This window comes from Gigantopelta aegis, chromosome 6, assembly GCF_016097555.1.
Source record: "Gigantopelta aegis isolate Gae_Host chromosome 6, Gae_host_genome, whole genome shotgun sequence".
NCBI classification, from domain to species: domain Eukaryota; kingdom Metazoa; phylum Mollusca; class Gastropoda; order Neomphalida; family Peltospiridae; genus Gigantopelta; species Gigantopelta aegis.
In genome coordinates, this window is record NC_054704.1 from 95,994,998 (window position 1) to 96,015,602 (window position 20,605).

Sequence of the window (20,605 nt, forward strand, 5' to 3'; positions counted from 1 at the left end):
TGTGTGTGTGTGTGTGTGTTTGGGGTTGTGGGTAAAATGTACCTGTATTCTCTAACGATTTCTAACATTATATATGTATATATGTATATTCTACTCAAAATGTAAAATATGCCAACAGTTCATTCACCAGTGGTTGATAACGGCCTCAAAATAAAGGAGGCACTTATGCCACATGCGATAATTATCATAGGCGTATTATAGCCACGGTATGCGGGTTCAACCTGAGACACGCGTACAAGTAGGCAGCAACTCTTTCCAGGCACATGCAAGAGGTTAGGACGCTATCTACTATAGATCTACATGCAGATGTAAACAAGATTATGATACTTTACAAAGTGCAATCAGGCATGAAGAATGCAGCTCAAATGAAGATGGAATCACCCGAACCCGCATCTGTGAATCTGATTTCAGCATTCCATGCCAACGTTAGCAGACCGTGTGTCAACACCAGGATCGAATAATAGTATTATTAATACTGGCAGTTCATAAGATACCACTAACAGTTTTACATACACAAACAGTTTGAGAGAGAAACAAATCTTATTCAGTTAATGGGTTATGTAATGTCTGCGTACACATACGTGTATACATAATAGCAGGCTTTCTGCCAGAAAATAAGTTGACGGAATGCAATAAAAACAAAACAGGCCTGCTATGTGGTTATGGGTTTGAAATGCTTTGAAAATGGACAATGCATTTATATGCTTCGACAAATTTTAAACAGCAGCTCTCTTACTATTATCCAAAAGTATATTCATTAATTTCCAAGATTTTAGGGTACATAATTTTACCCTCTGTACCCTTTGCTAGAAACCCTGAATAAGTAAATGTATATGTAATACACAAACACACATGTACATACACATACAAACACACGGGGGAAATAACACAGAACGAACATACACAGACAGGCACAGAAAATTATAAGAGAATTATATAGGCTAAGCAAGTATATTGTGTATATTTTCTATAAATCACCTTAGATAAACATTAAACACTATACAAAATAAAAAATATTAATTATGAAAAGATAAAATTTAAATCATGTTTACCAGAACAAGCTGATCCTTAGCCCAGCATCGTCCAATTATGCAGTGTGACCACAGGTAAATCAGCTGGCAGAACTCAGACGATGGAAATCCGTTATCCCTAGCCAACAACGTAGTAGTAGTAGTAGTAGTAATACCAGCTGCTTATCCTCAACAGTGTGGCGGTGTGGACATGTCATATCAATCACGATGGCGAACAAATCCCACAAGCCTCGTGTCGGCAACACACCACCGATCACAGAACTCTTACATTGTGTACAAATCCTGTGGAACAAGCCACGCAGTAAGAATAACATGCAGCCTATGCTTCTTCTGCAATTAGGCTCCTCCAAGAATGAACGAGAGAGCGAGAGAGCGAGAGATAGACAGAATGTGTGAGAGTGAGAGAGGTCTACTCTGTGCCCTAATTAAAGCTAAACATTATTCAATGTGATGGGAGAGAGAGAGAGTGAGACAGAATGACTGAAGGTCCTGGCATCCATCAATACAGCTCACAATGTGACCCCATAGTCAGGCCAACAAGAGATGCAGCACGAACCCTAAACACTGCCAGAGGTGTATACCCTTGTGCGTGCACTGCCATTGCCGGCTCCACTGTTAATTATCCAAGCTCTGCAACATCCCATAATAGTGTTGGAGCACACGTTGGGTCAGTCTCTCAATGGGAAGTCAACTACAATGAAGGACCGCCTGGTGGCAGATGGTGTCTAAGTGTCGAAGTAGCCAGCACTTCCCACCCTAAAGATTCTTCTCATGCTTAGTGCGGTAATTCTTTTACTACAACAGTGTAACATGCAGGCCTTCCTCTCACCGCTTTCAAAGATCAATACAAGCACAATGCTATTCTCTATGCTGTGTTGTGTTATGTGTGTGTGTGTGTGTGTGTGTGTGTGTGTGTGTGTGTGTGTTATGTTGTGGCTGTGCTCTAATACTATAACGGCACACACAAAACAATAGCCAATACTGTCTAGATACAGACTCGTCTGTCACTGTGCAGATCGGTACAAAGAGGAATTTATCATCCTTTATCAAATGTATATTTTGTTCATTTGTCATGTGTCATCAACTATTTGCCGTTGTGGTAAGGAAGAGAAGAGAAAAGATCACACAAGACCTTAATGAGAATTCCCAGCCCACCGAGATCTCAAGGGAAGCCCCAGTGATGATCCGGCATTCCACGGATATTGACATTTCAGTACTAACGACATCTAGTGGCTCCCGCACTTAACGAGAGACAACCCTGTATTGATTTGTGCAGCAGCAGCAATAATACATGTGACTACCATCAAGTTCTATTCAAAAATTGATGTGTATTGAATTTCTTTATAGTTTGCAGCATATTTCATTGACTGTCAGTTACATCAAGATGCAGATCACGAGCAGTGCTGCCTAATATTTACAGTGTGAAAACAAATAATACACAAACTACTGCCGGGTGTAAATGCTGCATTAAATATAAATAAATAAACAAATACAGAAATTAACAAACAAATAAACAAAAATAATTTTAAAAAATAATAATAACAAATACAGGGCTAGCTCTGGATGAGTAGAAAATTTGGTCAAATTATTGAACTTTAAAAATTACTAAAACCTACATGTATTTTCAATCAATACATGAAATTTTAAAAACCTGCCATGTATGTTTTTTTACTTTGCAATTGGCACTTTTGGTGAGTGGCAGAGCCAAAATAAATAAGACCACACCCTCTATAAACCAGAATTCCCCCTAAACCGGACATTTTTCACAGTCCCATTTTAAAAATCAGTAAAAACTGAACCCGTCCAAACTAGTGTCCAGTTTAGAGGGGTTTAACTGTATTCATTTCTAGTCCAGCTACGGAATCAAATCATCTGTTTTATTTTATACTATATTTATTATCCAATAATAAAATGTTCATTATATTTTCATTACAATTTAACTTCATCCCACTGGTCCAGCCACAGCAGCGTGAGTTTGTTCATTTCTCAATGAACGTAAAAATAACCTGATGACGTCACTTTATATCAATTGGTACTTTGAGTTATTGGGTGTTATTATTTAGAACCAAAAATATAATTCAAAATAAAATATGAACTTTTAGTGTCATTATTAGTAGGTATGTTTGAAATTTAATTATAAATATTGTCTGTTATTTCTTTTACGTTCATCTGGGTATGAACAAACAAATTATCTGCAAACTTAAGCATGAACAGCTTTATCGATTCACAGAGTTTATGGATGATTTTTTGTTTAATGCAAAAGAAATAACAGACAATCCTTAATTATTGCATCAGGTAACATATTGCAATACCTGTATATATAATTTTTAAAAACAAAGCAAAAAAAACCCCACATTTATTTACCAATACTGACGTTCACATAACATGTTGATTGCTTTACAAGTACAGTCAGCCACTGGTTAGATTAAAAAAAATAAAAAAACCCAACCAAACAGTTGAAAATCTAGTCCAAAGTAAACAAGTTGAGTTGAGCTGAAATGTCGCATGACAAATATGCAAGAGGTTTTTTTTTTTATCACTTTGAGCACTTTCATCATATTCTGCAAATATACTCCTCACAACAGACCACTACAGTGCATCTCTCTCCGACAGCATCATTAACAGACATAAATTTATAATGACAACACAGGAGCACACTGATTTATTAATTAATTATTGGCTATTGGAGTTTGGTAATTTTTGGTAATTCTGACAAATAGTTTTAAAGAGGAATCCTGCTACATTTTTCCATTAGCAGCAAGGAATCTTTTATAAGCATTTACCAACAGATAGGACAGCACAAACCATGACCTTTAATATACCAGTTGTGGTGCGCTGGCTAGAACGAGAAATAGCCCAAAGGCCCCTATGACGGGTATCGATCCAAGACTGACCACGCATCAGGCGAGCGCACTCCCGACTGAGATGGATCTAATCCCTCTATAGTCTATAGATACCTGACCAAAATAATACAAGCCTCATGTCTGAGGTTCTGACATTTCTTTTTGCAGCTAAGAAATCCATCGACAAAAATATGTCAAGTAGGTAGCTGTGAGTGTGTCCAATCAAAGCGGGCCGAGAATGGTGTACACTTTACAAATGATTTAATCATTGCCCTTACATCCCAATGAAGACGTGAGACTCAACAGACAACGGGCTGAGATCAACAAGTGGCCAAACAATGTCACAGGTCATCTCGGCAATATTGCAATCACCCATCAAGTGATACACTGCAATGCTCAACATCAGTGGTCACAGACAAGCTGGTCAGCCAGAAGATTCAAATAACCTGCCAGTGTACCTACCATGGACATCACAGTGTCAATTTATATATTGTACTGTAATGCATCATATTATTGCATAGGCACAGGTATACACAAAAACACATATTTTTCTGAATGCATTTAATAAGCTTGTACAAATCTAAAAGATTACACTACAGACAAGAAATTCTTAGCTTTTTTTTAGTAAATTCCCTCCAGTTTTTCTCATATAAAAAAAATCAAAGCAGTATAAAACTAACTTGGACCTTTTGGAGGCATTCGTACAGCAATTAAAAGCAATAATACAAGCCACTCAAATCCAGTTCTAACTCTCCGAACAGAAACAAGCATGTACATATACTGACTGAAAGCAATAGGAGATAACACTAACAGAAAAGAGTTACTGCAACCAAAACCTTCATCCATAATGCCAGGACCGTGTTACTGATTTTTAATTTCACATTACAGATCTTCAGATATTATAAAGCTAATTGTGACTGGAATTTGGTCTACAATACCAAACATTTCTTCATTTTTTTCTCTCAGTATATTTACGTACCTTGCCTTTTTCAAATTAGGTATAACTAGCACCATACCAAGGAACAGACCTTGCAATTCAGATATTGGCTTGGTTTACAAGCTGTTTAACTGAAGGGATAATCATTATCTAGATGCTCATATAATGATACATTGGTCATCTTTGTAATAAAACCTATTAAATTCTATGAAATATATAGCACTGTCTAAATAAATATTCAGACTCTTTCAGTGACAGTGTTATATATACACTTTACTTGTGGAAGTATCGGAGTCAGGATTCTTATCACTATTTTAGCGATATACATTGACGTAAACAGGAAGAAGGAAATGGTTTATTTAACGACACACTAAACACATTTTATTTAAGGTTATATGGCATCAGACATATGGTTAATGACCACACAGATATTGAGAGAGGAAACCCACTGTTGCCACTTCATGAACTACTCTTTTCGATTAGCAGCAAGGGATCTTTTATATGCACCACAAACAGGATAGTACACACCATGGCCTTTGTTAGACCAGTTGTGGAGCACTGGCTGGAATGAAAAGTAACCCAATGGGCCCACTGATGGAAATCAATCCTAGATTGATTGCGCATCAGGCAAGTGTTATGTGAACAAGACTGGTTTTGGTTTTGTAAAGTGTAAAGAATAATTAAATATGAGCTATGGAATGGAGATCTTTAGATTGTGATTCATGTTTATTTTCTATACCAGCACCCCTATCAAAATAAATGTGAGGTCCACATGGGTTGTTGTTGTTGTTTTTTGGGGGATGGGGGGTTCTAATTTAAACAAGATGACACTTAATTTTTCCTTTATCATCCTTCAATTTTTTTTATAAAGATGAGAAATATTTACAACATTTAGTCACTCTTTCAAGTTTGCAAGAGTAGATCATTTTATATCCTCGAAATTCCATGCCATACATATTTTAGAAAGAGTATACTTTATCTACTTCTATTATTGGTAAAAAAAATTATGAGCATCACTTAACATGTCAGTCATTTAGCCTCATGCTGAATAATGAAATGCTGTATTGTATGATATCCTCCGATTGCTTGAAACAATTCAATTTGCTGTGAAGTAAGTAGAATCAGGTATTCCTTAAAGATAAACCTGCTAAGAAACTCATTTTGTAGTCTAGTCTGTGTCATAGAGGTTGACAATGAGTGAATGTAGATTGCTGCTTAATATTTCTTATCATTATTAAGAAAAAGTATCAATGTAACAACAGACATTGTACGTTTGCCTTTATGTTAGTTTTAAAATAGAGGAAATAAGTGCCCAGTTATTTTGGAACACCGGTTCATTTTCATAATCATATAATAATCAAACATTGGCTCAAAAAGTAGAAAAAATAGTTGGAACTTCCATGAAATAATCTCAACACAAATAAATTGAATAATTCTGTGTATTTTGTATTAATCATTTTCTTAAATAATAACACAATTAGCAAATATACACCAAAAACCAGCAATCGTAAATGTAAATGATCCCAACTTATAGTAATAATAATAAAGACTCACAGATAATCGAAATACTGGGACTGGCAGGAGTTAAACAACCAGTGGCAGGTGTGCCGTTACCATGGTTTAGCTGGACAATAAAACATGCTCCTAAGACAAAGTTATATTATTATTACCAGAAGACTCTTGGACTTGTACATTACAGAAATCCACATAGTTTCTGTGCATAGTTTGATTAAATTGAAAAACACTGACATTTTTTATTGTACATACTACAAATATAATTAATGATGTCTATTATAAAAAATATATATATATATATAATTTTTTACGTAGTGTTGCATACCCAATGCCAATTATCAGTATGGTCCAAAACACTGAATAAAAAATCCCTTATTAGGTGCACCTGTGTTTTTTTTTAAATAAAAGCAATTTCAACTTTCTGGCAACTTCAGAACATATTCCGTAAATTTTCCAGGCCTGGAAAATGACATTTGTAAATGTCACAACTTTCCACGATTTCCATGAACCCTGGACAAGTGTACCTGGCCTGGTGCTTATAAAACTTTGAAAGAATTTAGGACTCAAAACTCTAACAGAGTTTGAAACTTTAACACAATGGCAAGGCCATACAAATTGTGGCATCAAAGATTCGAGTCTAGACACTAAGGCCCATATTTATAAAGGCGTTTTAGGTAAAACATATTTTAACTAAAACATGTTCTAACCTAAAACACATTTTAAATCGATATCATAAAAACAGTTTTAAGAAAAAACACTGTTTCACTTAAAACATTGTTTTAGAGTACCGTTTTAAAGTGTCCACATATATGCAATATCAGGAATGCGCTGGTCTTACAAAATATATGTCGGATGTGAGGAAGGGGAATGTACCTCGGGATATATGCATAGATTGCCTTTTTTTTTTTTTTTTACTCTTGGACTGATTAAAGAACGAATTAAGGGAACGAACGAAATGACAATCTTTTAAAGACTGTTTTATTGTGTTTTTTCTCTGAGCCCTCACTGTTCACCACCCATATTTCATCCCTGAAAGCTGGCGAGAACATGAAACATACAAGTTGTTTATTCAAATCTCTGTTTCATTAAGCTGTTGTCGAATATTCTGCTGTCATGTACTGAACCATGCCAGTGTGCCACTATGTTGACAAATCTACGATTACTGTCGCTCACTGCTTGGACATTAATAGAAGACCAGCCTTTTCTGTTGTTGGATTTTTGCCCGTTTTCACCTTGTCCAATTACACGGATGTGACTGCAGTCAATGGTTCCTACGCAGTTGGGGAAACCAGCAATGTTGAAAAATCTTTCTTTAAGATCGTTCATTTCCTCGTTATTGGAGAATGAAATATACTGTGGTCTTAACCTGGCGATCATATTCATCACTCGTTTGAGAACAGTATATACCGTCATCTGAGAAAGTCCATGGAGGTCAGCCATGGTGAACTGGAATCCCCCTGTTGCATAAAACCGCAATGCAAGTAAGACTTGAAGTTCGCATGGGACTGCATGATTCCTATGTGTTGGCTGTTCTATATCTGCCCGCACCATGTCAGTTACAACGCGAACTGTATTTTTGCTCAGACGAAATCACATTCGAAAACACTCATCAGACAAACAGTCAAATGGATTGTCACGATCTCTGAAAACATGCTCTCGTCTCACTGCACGGTTGTAGTTGATATCCTGAACATGTTGAAGATGTTGTAGTTGTCGGAGTACGTCCATGTTTCATGTCCCAAAATGTTGAAGCGACTGAGTCCAAACACGTGATTGAGTAAGACGTACCTCTTCATTGTTTTAACTAAAACGTGTTTTAGGATATTTTAAAACATGTTTTAACATTAAAATACTTTTATAAATATGGATGTAAAAACATGTTTTAGTAGCAGTGCTTTAAAGTTAAAACATATTTGTAAATTTTGAATTTTCTTAAAACACTGTTTTATCTTTTTGAAACATGTTTTTACGTTAAAACTCCTTTATAAATATGGGCCTAAAGGTTTATAAGCATAGGCCCCTATGTATTTGAAAACAAATTAAATAACTTACTTTGCTGCGATCCCACCAGGCTGGATATCCTGCACATAAATTCCCAGCTCCCCGCAATCCTCCTTCTTCAATCCGACGACACTGAAACCGAGAGAGCAGTTCTCTGGCTTAAACAGCTTTATAGTCTCCACTTCCCTCCCTTGTGCCGCCTTCTCGATGGCGCGCTGGAACTCGATGGCATAGCTATGCGTGGAGATGGCGCTGCCGGGGTACGCCGAGCGGAGGTTCAGGGTGGAGCTCTCACTGCCCTCCATGTAGGTCATGGAGCCGGCGGGCGTGGCCAGGATGAGTTCTCCCGAGGCCGCGAAGTTGAAGGAGTCCTCGGTGAGGTGCTGCATCTCGGAGACCTGCTTCAGCTCAAGCAGCGACTCCTGCAGGGTGAGCAGCTGCCGGAACAGCGGGCTCTCCATCATGCAGATGGCTGACGATATCACATCGTCCTGGCTGTGGTCTCCCTGCTCCCACAGCTGGGTCTGCAGGCGGTCCAGGCAGTCGGCTGCCTGCTCGGTATCTGCAATTAAAGATATACTGATCTTTTTTTTGTTTAATAAAAGAAGACATTTGGGACAGAAAAACCTGTCTTAACCCGATCCTGAACAAACCAGAATCCTGTCAAAACTGGTGAAGTCTGACAGTTCCGAATTTTCTAAATTCTGAGGGAGACCCCCCATACCCCATATTGACTGTGGTTGCATTCCATTCCATAGCTCCATACTAAAAAAATTATTTCTGGCAGAAATACTAATGTCATACCAAATCTCTCAGTGTTCTTTCCAAATGGTGTGTAAAATGTATATTCACTAACCTGTATTCGTTCTGCTACCAGTATAACATCATGTATAAGAAATACACATTTAATACAGGCACAATAACAACATTCCCAATGCTGTAGCTTTGTGTAGCAGTTTCATATAGTTTTGTTTAAGAAATACATGCAGATCTGCATTAAAAAAATTATATAAAATATATACAAATGCCTTTGTAAATTCATTTTTAAAAAGTTTTGGTTTTGTTTTATGATTACAAACAAGTACATTAACCTGTGTACACTTAATTATTGTCTGTCCTTTCTTTTACGTTCATCATCCGCAAACTGTTTTCAGATGATTTGTTTTTGTTCATACCACGAAGAATGTAAAAGAAATGACAGACAATACTTATAATTAAATTTGAATCATACTTGCTAATAATAACACTAAAACTTCATACTTTATTTTAAATTACTTTTGGACCATAAACAATAACACTCAATAACATAACTTGCCCATATAGAATGACATCATCAGATATGACGTTTCCTGATGATGTCATTTTCACGTTCATCGAGAAATGAACAAACTCACATTGTCTGGACCAATGGAATGACATTATATTGGAATGAATGTAACGGAAATTTAATTATAAGTTAATATACCTGTATACAGTATATGCCATCTTAACATTCATAAAAATAAAACAATGTTCTGATTATTTAAGACAGTTAACTTAAAAATTTTATGATCAATTTCCAACTACATGCACATTTATAATGGTTTGGGGTTTTTTATTGTTAGTCACCAAATAGTGGTACTTTTGTAAAATGATAATCATATAGATGTGTATGTAACAGTGAAAAATGGTGTGCAATCTACACCAAATGAGAATGTCCATGTTCAAAGTTCACTGGATCAAGCAAAGGGAAATCACTGTGTAAAGGACAGGTACTGATCAGTAGTTGCTGATAAGAACTGTTTACATATTGTGTACATGCACACTAACTGGTCATAAATATGTCAATACTAGACGTTATGTATCCCACACACCTAATTAAGTCATTAAACAATCAACACGACACATTCAGCTGCATAATTGTCAGACAGTACTAAACACTGAAAATGTGTTGACCATGTACAGTACAGCCTCAGGGCTTTAGATTGCACTAAAGTCGAGGCGATAACGTTGTGCCCAAAGGACATATATTCCCAAATAATTATGCCCAAATGAAGTACAAATAATTATGCCCAAATGAAGTACAAATATGATGATGTCAAAATATTTCACTTCAAAACCACCGAGACATATTGAGCTTTGATTAGATTGTAATACTTTAAAACACATTTCTAAACCTCCACAACTGTTCAGCATTGTTGCATTGTAATACTTTAAAACACATTTCTAAACCTCCACAACTGTTCAGCATTGTGCATTAAAAGGGGCGGGATGTAGCCCAGTGGTACAGCGCTCACTCAATGCACGGTCGGTCTGGAATTGATCCCCGTCGGTGGGCCCATTGGGCTATTTCTCGTCACAGCTAGTGCACCATGACTGGTATATCAAAGGCCATGGTATGTGCTATCCTGTGGGATGGTGCATATAAAAGATCTCTTGCTGCTAATCGAAAAAGAGTAGCCCATGAAGTGGCGACAGCGGGTTTCCTCTCTCAATACCTGTGTGGTCCTTAATCATGTCTGATGCCATATAACCCATAAATAAAATGTGTTGAGTGTGTCATTATATAAAACATTTCTTTCTTTTTTTATTGCATTAAAGAGACTCTGCTGTGCTCAGAAAAACACAAAACCCAAAAAACAACGTTGTGCCCAAGTTAATGAGATTTAATATCCTGACAGACTGTCCTGCCAGTTTAAACATCTAACAAATAATATTGATGCATTTTATATGATGACCAGTAAATAAAAACAAACATACTTATAATATGACTGCCGACTTCAATTAAATATACTATTTAAAAAAAACATATATTGAGTATATATACTCATGGAAAAATGTTCCAGTGCTACAAATAAAATGGCGTCAAACCAACTGTAAAGTGTGTAAATGGTTGAAATGTGAGACTCATGTAAACATGCCATAATTGTGCAAAATGATCTCAAAATGTTTACGAATGACCAGATCAGATTTTTTCTTTAATATCGTGAAATATGTATCTTGTGTAATACATGCACAGGAACTTTTTTCCATGAGTATATATATTAAAATAAAACTAGCATGTTGTTCTTAATTAACATTAGTAGTAAAATCTTCATGAAAACTCACCAGAAAAGAGAGACATGGTTTGGCTTATAGAATCATCACCAGGCAATTCTTATCTAAAAAAGAAGAAAAAGTGAAGTACTTAAATGGCCACCGTTATCCAACACATTCAACAGGTTATCTGCGTAATTCACGTGACACATTAAATCATTCAAAAGTGCTCTAACTTTAGTAAATACCCAGGGGTCATAATACATAGTTGATCTAGATTTAATATGATGACACCAATAGCCTAGAGCATCATCATACAACCTACATCTACATGTACACATACATGTGAGCCGTAATGTTTAATCTTCACATTCTGTACCACCTTTAATTAATGTACATAGTGCTCATTTATTGGAAGAAAACAAAATATACATATATCAACTCACACTTTTTTGCCAAGCATACATGATGATGGAATAAAAAAAAAAAAATATATATATATTTTTTTAATCATTATCATTTGCTGTCTTTTCTGGATAAAACAGACATAATTTTGGTATGTATGTGTGTGTATACATATGTGTGTGTGTATGTGTACGTGTGTGCATGTGTGTGCGCGCACGCATGTGTGAGTGTATGCACACTATATATATCATAATCAACACCAAGTACACGTAGTAAACCTGTCCAACTGATTCCTGTAGAGAAAAAGCTATCACGTTTTAAAATATACATAACATATGTAACATAAAATAGCCTGAAGCTGTTATAGTCATCCTGTGCATGTCATAGAAATATCTCCTTTAAGCCAAACTGCAGGTACATCAGGTCTGGAAATAGCCACCTGCAAAACACAGTCCAAAATTTCACCTGTAAAATCGACCAAAAATTGGAGGTCATTTGTCAAAGGAGACGTTTATATACGATTATCTCCAGACCTGCTCAAAACCTTTGTGGTATATGGGCATGTTAAAATTATCTGCTCCGCTCCAGGGATTCTAGATTATGGTAGCCCCACTCCCAAGGCTAGTGATATTCAGTGTTGGGCTAGTAAATAACTACTATTGCCATGCCCGACGGGGATTCTAGATTATGGTAGCCCCTCTCCCGTAGCTAGTGATATTCAGTGTTGGGCTAGTAAACAACTACTATTACCATGCCCGATGGCTAGTAAAAAAAAAGTTGTCAAATGCTGCATTTAAGTCTATTTTGTAAATATGAATATCCTGGCCCCAATCCTACCTCCCCAATCTTAGTGACATATCTGATTATTACTGTTAGTAAAATTGTATTTACTTTTATAGTAAAGTAGGGCTAGTGAATTTGTAATCATGACTAGTAAATTTTTAAAATTACTGATCCCATGGCTAGTGGATTGTATAAAAATTCTAGAAACCCCGATCTCATCTGCTATTAAGATCGTGACTGTGATATTTTAATTCCATAATGCTTTAAAACACATCAGCGAGGTTCAAATGTCCACACACTAACCCAAACACTCCCCTTACATCATGCTGTTATATTTCCAGCAGGCCATATTCTTTTTTAAACAGGACAAAAACATTTTTTCTTTTTACCTGTCACCTTACAACAATAACAGCCAGCCACATTTTACTTCCTATTTCAAGCCCTGCATGTACATACTGCTATGTATGTACCATACACCAATGGTGGATCATCGAATGAATGAATGAATGAATGTTTAACGACACCCCAGCACAAAAATACACATCGGCTATTGGATGTCACAAATGTTTGGTGGATCATGGAAGATGTCAACAATAAATTAATGAAATAGTATATGCTATGCCTTTCGTCATTCTAAATAAGGGGGCAGTACGTAGCTCAGTGGTAAAACACTCGCTTGATGTGCTGTCAGTCTAAGATCAATCCCTGTCAGTGGCCCAATGGGCTATTTCTCGTTCCAGCCAGTGCACCATATTTGGTATATATCAAAGCTTTGGTATGTCCTATCCTGTTTGTGGGATGTTGGATATATACTAGATCCCTTGAGCTTTACAACTGGAAACAATGTAGTTGATTTCCTCTCTAACACTTTGTCAACAATAGTACCGGTGAGGTACATGATACGCCCATCAGGAGTTTGATAGAAAACCATATCTATTTTAATGAATATGTTACAGGTATGATTCAATTCTAATTAATATGTGAAATTTTTGCAATGGGATGAATGAACAGTTGTTTTGGACTAACGTGCATCTGTATGCAAGATATGATCCGGACTGTTATGTGCAGTTCATATTTATAAAATGCATCATTTGACAACTTTTTTTCCATTAGGCATTGGGCATGGCAATAGTAGTTATTTACTAGCCAAACGTTGAATATCACTAGCCATGGGAGTGGGGCTACCATAATCTACAAGCCCTGCCTAGTAAAGGCGCTTTTGGATGGTTTCATTTATAGCATGTATCCTCAAATAATGTTCTGTTTGTGGCAAAATGGAACAGATGAACTGACATCAAACTTTATAATGAATCATGCTGCAGACCTTGTAATTAGAATATGCAGGCAGGCTAGAAACAGCCCGCCTAAATCAGCTTTTATGTTCCAAGTGGGACAGGGTTGAAAATTAGCAGTCACCCGGTCGCCTGTGGCGACCTTTATTGGCCAAGAGCGACTAAGAATTTTACAAAGGTAGTCCGTTGGGTGACCATCGATTTTAGGGTCTAGCGAGTATGGTACCAGTTGAACTACAGATTTGACAGCAGAAGACATAGAACATGTTCTATATATTTATACAGTGCCAGTCTTTCTAGAAATAGAGCTCAAAATGTATCAAAGGCACTTCGTATATTTTTAAAATCTGGAAGTCGTAGGCTTATTGGAATAGACTGGATACGCCATATTTATCTAGTAGAGCTACTATTTGACAATTGTTATTCAATGTTATGGTAAAAAGGAATCATATTTAATTAGCGTACATTATTCTGGGAAAAAAATCAAAATATATCTTGTAGTTTTAACTCACACTAACATGAATGCATGTGCGCATATAAAAGGACTTATTCCAAAGGTCAGTTAATCGATTGTCATTGTCGATATTGTTTTACGTTTAAGCGATTTCCATGAAATAAGAACAGACCAGATCTAAAGTGATATCAATGCTTACATGACATAACCGTCAAAATATTACTGTAATAAACAATACGTAAGTTTTTTTATGCTTTGTAATATAGTAACTAAGTACATCGTATATTTTGGTAAAATGGTGTTGTTTGTTTCACAGATTTATTTTTCTTTCAATATTTATTTTATTAGTAGCCTACTACTATAGCAATTACAATATCCAAATTAAATGCACACATATATGCATGCTTCGTTTGTAGGAAGACAGCCACTCCCGAGAAAATCCTTTACTGGAGATTTTATCATCTCTTGCATCGCCACAAAGTTTATTTCATCCCTCTTGTATCGCTGCATAGAGGACTGCCACCTAAACTAGGTTATGTATTACAGCAAGTGCAGTTCTACCTTTATTCTCTTTGTAGTGCATTGTTGTTTTACTTCATAGGCAATGCAAGTCAAGTTGCATAGCTAGGCTATTTTAACATTTTGTCTTCACCCCTGTATTAAAACTGAAATTTATTCTGTATAATTTAATGGTAATTTGTACAGAAACATTTTTATTTATACTTGGTTTTTTTTATTATAATGTTTTTTTATATGAATTTTAAATTTATTCATTATGAAGTTACATGCCAAGTCATCAGTTTCTTTTTGAAGCAAACAGACTATACACAGTGGGCATATGGCTATTATTCAACAAAGAACATTCTAGTTTTAATTTTGGCTGTGCAGTTACATTAAAATGTGATAATTGGAGGGCTAGTTGAATTTGAGAAGGGCCAGTAAGAGTTTTCTTCAAATGGCCCTGCTGGCGACCATGGTTATCATGTTAATTTTCAACCCTGGTGGGATGGTTTTAACTGACCGAGAACAAATCAATTTGGGTGGCCCTCCTTTTCTCCGAGACTTAATTTTTTTTGCATTTTAAAGCTTTTCAATTTTATATTGCCAGTTATTGTATGTCTTCTTCAACGTTTTGAAATTACACTTGTACAATGTATACAAAGACCCTACGTCAGCTCCATTTGTAACAGAAAAATCAACATCCTTTGCGGGGATTTGAACATGAACAAACAGAATGCAGTCTGAGCTAATAGGGAAATTCCCACTAGTCATTGCCACAAGGAGCACTTTATACCAACACTACTATGAGATGGGGATGGGGGCAACTAAAATTCTTAAATTTGATAAGAAAAAAATTAATATTTGGGCGGCAGAATGAGCTGGCCTGAAACTTTTGTTTTACCATATACATGTATTTCCATAATTCTACAATATTAGTTGTAATCCATGTAAAAATGTGTAGCAACCCTACACAGCTGTTTGGCAGTATTGCAGGGCACAATATTTCACGAGAACCATTGTTCTGTTCGTGTGTCAGTTACGCAACTTTAAAATCACGAGAACCGCCAATCAGTTACATGGTGAATAATTACATTCTAAAATTAAAAGTACCATATATATATCAGTAATGAAAGTGAAAGTCAGTTTTTGTTTTTGAACAACCAATGTAGCACAGAACCATAGTTCAAGTGTTTTAGGATTAGGTAGGCCTAACTCATCGGTTATGAGAACTATATTCATGTAACAGAACCGTAGTTCAAGTGTTTTAGGATTAGTTAGGCCTAACTCATCGGTTATGAGAACTATATTCATGTAACAGAACCGTAGTTCAAGTGTTTTAGGATTAGTTAGGCCTAACTCATCGGTTATGAGAACTATATTCATGTAACAGAACCGTAGTTCAAGTGTTTTAGGATTAGGTAGGCCTAGCTCATCGGTTATGAGAGCTATATTCATGTAACAGAACCGTAGTTCAAGTGTTTTAGGATTAGGTAGGCCTAGCTCATCGGTTATGAGAGCTATATTCATGTAACAGAACCGTAGTTCAAGTGTTTTAGGATTAGGTAAGCCTAGCTCATCGGTTATGAGAACTATATTCATGTAACAGAACCGTAGTTCAAGTGTTTTAGGATTAGGTAGGCCTAACTCATCGGTTATGAGAACTATATTCATGTAACAGAACCGTAGTTCAAGTGTTTTAGGATTAGGTAAGCCTAACTCATCGGTTATGAGAACTATATTCATGTAACAGAACCGTAGTTCAAGTGTTTTAGGATTAGGTAGGCCTAACTCATCGGTTATGAGAGCTATATTCAAGTAACTGATTGTTCGGTTATCTAAGTAAAACTCACGTGAACTGACTTTTGGTTACCTAAGATTTTGAAATATTGTCTCCTGGTATTAACATCAATTATGTTGTTATCCAGATTCAAGTATTTTTGTTAGTAGACTAGTGGTGGCGGCAGCAATAGCAACCAAGAATTTTTTTAAAATAACTTGTGAAATGTAGGCCTACAATTACTTCACTTGATAGTGTTGGTTGGGACATTGACATTCATGTGGCAATTTTAATTCAACAATCACGCAACCAATCTCCCTCCCTCAACATTTGACCTACCGCTACAAAGTTACTAACGGCTCTGACAGCGTTACGACATTGGTCTAGAACGGCCCCAGTGTTGGTGATAAAAAAATATACAACCTCTGACAAAATCTGTCATTACAAAGGATTTTATTCCAAAAAAGAAAAATAATAGATGTAAAAAAAATACCTAGGCTTATTCTTACATACCTATTATCATTTCTTTTCCTTCTTTTTATTATTCCGTCTAAATAATCATTTCTTTTTTTAAAGGAAATATAAAAGTACACGATTGCCATTTTCGGGACCTCATGTAAGCTTTGTTGGCTAACAGTTATGAACTAATTAAATCGAGACAATTTTACCGACCGCTGATTTCCGTAATGAGTTCATGTGTAGGCTACAGAAGCCACTATTTAATTCAATCCCTATTCTCTTTTTGTCATAACTATATGAACAGTATAAATAATAAATTAAATAGGCAAAACATTTTTGATCGGATTGGTACGTCTTCGAAAGATTTCTAATAAACCTGTATTTTCCAAATTGTATAGCAAAGTTAAGTACCAGTCATATATTAAAATCTTGCATGGACTCTACTGTTCTCGTAACATTTTTTTTCTGGTATTATTAAACGGATCTTTCTATCGGCTACATAAGGTAAGTAGTGGCAATCAATATACAAAATTATGTTACGTGCGCTGTTTGTTAAGTGTAAAGTGCGTTATTTTTCACATTTACCATATTGAAACTACGTGTGCTGTACGAGCGCGATCACACCCGCGCACCTTAAAAAGCAAGGTCTTCATAACATTTCGCCAGTTTCCATGTTCAATCGGGAAAATTTTCAATTTTACACTCTGTTCTAATCGTAATATTTTGATATAAAATACTACTTCCTGTAATAAAGTTTAAACAAAACAGTTATACGTTTCATTAAAATTGTGATATTAACAAGTAGTTGATAATGTGCTATTATACTAAAATTAAGTATTAATTAGTATTCTCTGGCATTACTGAAATGAACATGAACGAGGTTTAACAATGGTTGACTGTCACAGCATACAGTGCAACACGCATCGCTTTCAGAAACAATAGCACGGTTACGGGTGTATCTGAAGAAAGTCAACATTACACAATGACATGTATGTATTAATCTCTTCTGAGCAGAAACTGGTATAGAGTATTAACATTTGTTGGTTGATTTTGATAATAAAAATTGAACAAGGTAAAACATTATTTCATCAAATCAATCGGTCATTACAATGCGCGTGCAGAAACCATTTCCCGTAAACAGGCAGGTTCGTGATTACTCGAGTATAGATTCTGACGCCACGGAAAAAACACTGTCCAACAAGGTGCCAAGTGATCTATGACATTACTCAAGGCTAGACATCTGTTGTGTGATTTCGTTTTTGAAATTGGATTAGGTCCAAAATATTACGACAACTTTGACTTCTCACTACTGCTAATAACTCAGCAACCCGAGTCGACTTTTGGAGAAGAAAACGCTCATTTAACGGGCAAGATTAGGGCTTGTAACACTTTGTCTGAATCTAACATTTAGTTAAATTAAGACCTGATAATGTACTGGTTATTACACATGTATGTATGTACATGTATAAGTATCAATTTCACTATTTCCATTACCTTAACAAATATAATGAAAAAATGTAGCAATTTTCCTCTAAAGATCACATTAAAGGTACTATGTCAAAGTTGCAATAAATGGCAGTTCCCACCAAAAATAGTTATTAATTTTTGCTTTAAAACATAAAATTTATACCTTCAGATAATATGCTTATAAAAAAAATCACCACCATAAGATTAGCCACATTTTTTTTATTTTGTGGTCACCTGACACAAGAAACAAAGATGGTCACAAGTTATTCAGGAAAAACTTCTTGTCGTCCAGAGCAAGACATTTAAAAATTATTATTCAAAAATTAATTATGAAAAGATTATGCATCGGATCGATTAATTAGATTCAACTTTGACATACAGTCACATAGGATGGACCTCTAATCATAAAATTAAAGGGACATACCCTAGTTTTTAAACACTAGTGACTAAGGCATAATTTTGACTATTATAGCCATTTTTGATAACTGAAACCATACTTTACTTAGGTTTTATGGTTTAGATTATCAATTTCCATACATTCGAAGTGTTTGTGGTCTTCCTGGTGTTTTTAATATCACAAAATGCATTTATCATAGTTTTAAAAATGCACGTGCGTCTGACTCTGAGAAGTAACAGTTATGAAATCACATTTTAGTCTATTTTTAGAGTATTTCACCATTTCAAAGTCACAGACACATGTTTTACTCAATTATAACTTTATCCAAATGTGTTACAGGTTTGTAGATAAAATAAACTTAGTGTTAATGTTCACGGGTTGAAACCAGGGTATGTCCCTTTAATGCTTAAAAGTATTTTGATATCCAGTCCTCTCCCAATAATATATAGAATATAATTACAAAAGCAAAATCATTTCACAAAACTATAGGTAAATAAGTTTGATATTTCCACGATCTAAATTTCTACCCTGTCTTCATTTTGAATTCAGAGGACTGAGATGTTAATTCTTGTCTTGGGGTTGGGTCTCTAGCCCGTAGCGGGTACCGCCACCGGCGGAGGACAACTTTTTCTAGCCTAGAACATGTTCTAAATTAACCATTAAGCATTCATAACTTTCAAACAAAAAAATTAATTAGTTGCACATAAAATTAATGTAGTTCTGCAATTGTAATATGTAAAATATTAGATTGAAATACCATTAATCAACAAGTATTTAAGTTTTCGATGCAAGACACTTGTTTATCTCGGACGTGACTCGTTCCGCATGCGCAAAAGACAAGACGTAAAAACTATTTACGAAAACGAAGTTTCAGTAAGTTGAACATCCACGTTTTAAAAATCTTGTATTGAAAAAGAAAATACATCGATTTAAATAAAATCAAATAAAATAAATTTTTAAAATCCGTTCGTTAATACGGTAATTTAATTTAATTTAGTCTGAATGTCTGCTTTTATTAAAACATGAGGACACACTTTGCTCCACGTCACCGCAAGTAAGTACAGCGCAGACCTGTTCGTTTCGCATAGAGACGTTGGGTTTCTTCGTGTACGTTTGTACCCGGTATGGAAAAGAAAGAAAGATATGTTTTATTTAACGACGCACTCAACACATTTTATTTACGGTTATATGGCGTCAAACACATAGATTTTGAGAGGAAACCCGCTGTCGCCACTACATGGGCTACTCTTTCCGATTAGCAGCAAGGGATCTTTTATTTGCGCTTCCCACAGGCAGGATAACACAAACCATGGTCTTTGTTGAACCAGTTATGGATCACTGGTCGGTGCAAGTGGTTTACACCTACCCATTGAGCCTTGCGGAGCACTTACTCGGGTACCCGGTACTGGTTAACAACAGATGACTAATGTTATGACTGGACTCGAGAAAAATCAAACTAAAGTTCTGTGGCATCAGATTTAGGGGGGGGGGGGGGGGTGTATTTTAGATACAGTAGCTTGCGACCATTTGGTTGAAGCGGATGCCACCGGTGGGGTAGGATATGCTTACCCTTCGAGACAACCGATAGCATCACTGTTTTGACAGTGATTCATGTGTACATGTTATCACAGCTATATTTATTCCAATGAGCCATGGCCTGTGCTAGTTTTGATTTAGTAAACTAGTCAGGGAGTGGCCGTCCTCTTTTGAGCGGTGCAGGAAGGATGA

At 35.9% G+C, this 20,605-nt stretch overlaps 1 protein-coding gene across 5 annotated transcripts in view; it reads right to left on the reverse strand.

The window, feature by feature from the left end:
• The window catches only part of LOC121376453 (multiple PDZ domain protein-like), a 305,209-nt gene extending 285,510 nt beyond the window's left edge, over positions 1–19,699 (reverse strand). For all 5 annotated transcript variants that reach the window (XR_005958447.1, XM_041504328.1, XM_041504327.1 and 2 more), the window contains exons 1-3: positions 19,635–19,699; positions 11,415–11,467; positions 8,379–8,889 (exon numbers count right to left, since the gene is read on the reverse strand). Coding sequence is in view for 4 of the 5 variants with exons in the window: in XM_041504328.1 (XP_041360262.1) it covers positions 8,379–8,889; positions 11,415–11,430 (527 nt within the window). In the remaining variant the exon portion in view is untranslated. The remainder of the gene's footprint in view (positions 1–8,378; positions 8,890–11,414; positions 11,468–19,634) is intronic.
• Between the last annotated feature and the right edge of the window lie 906 nt (positions 19,700–20,605).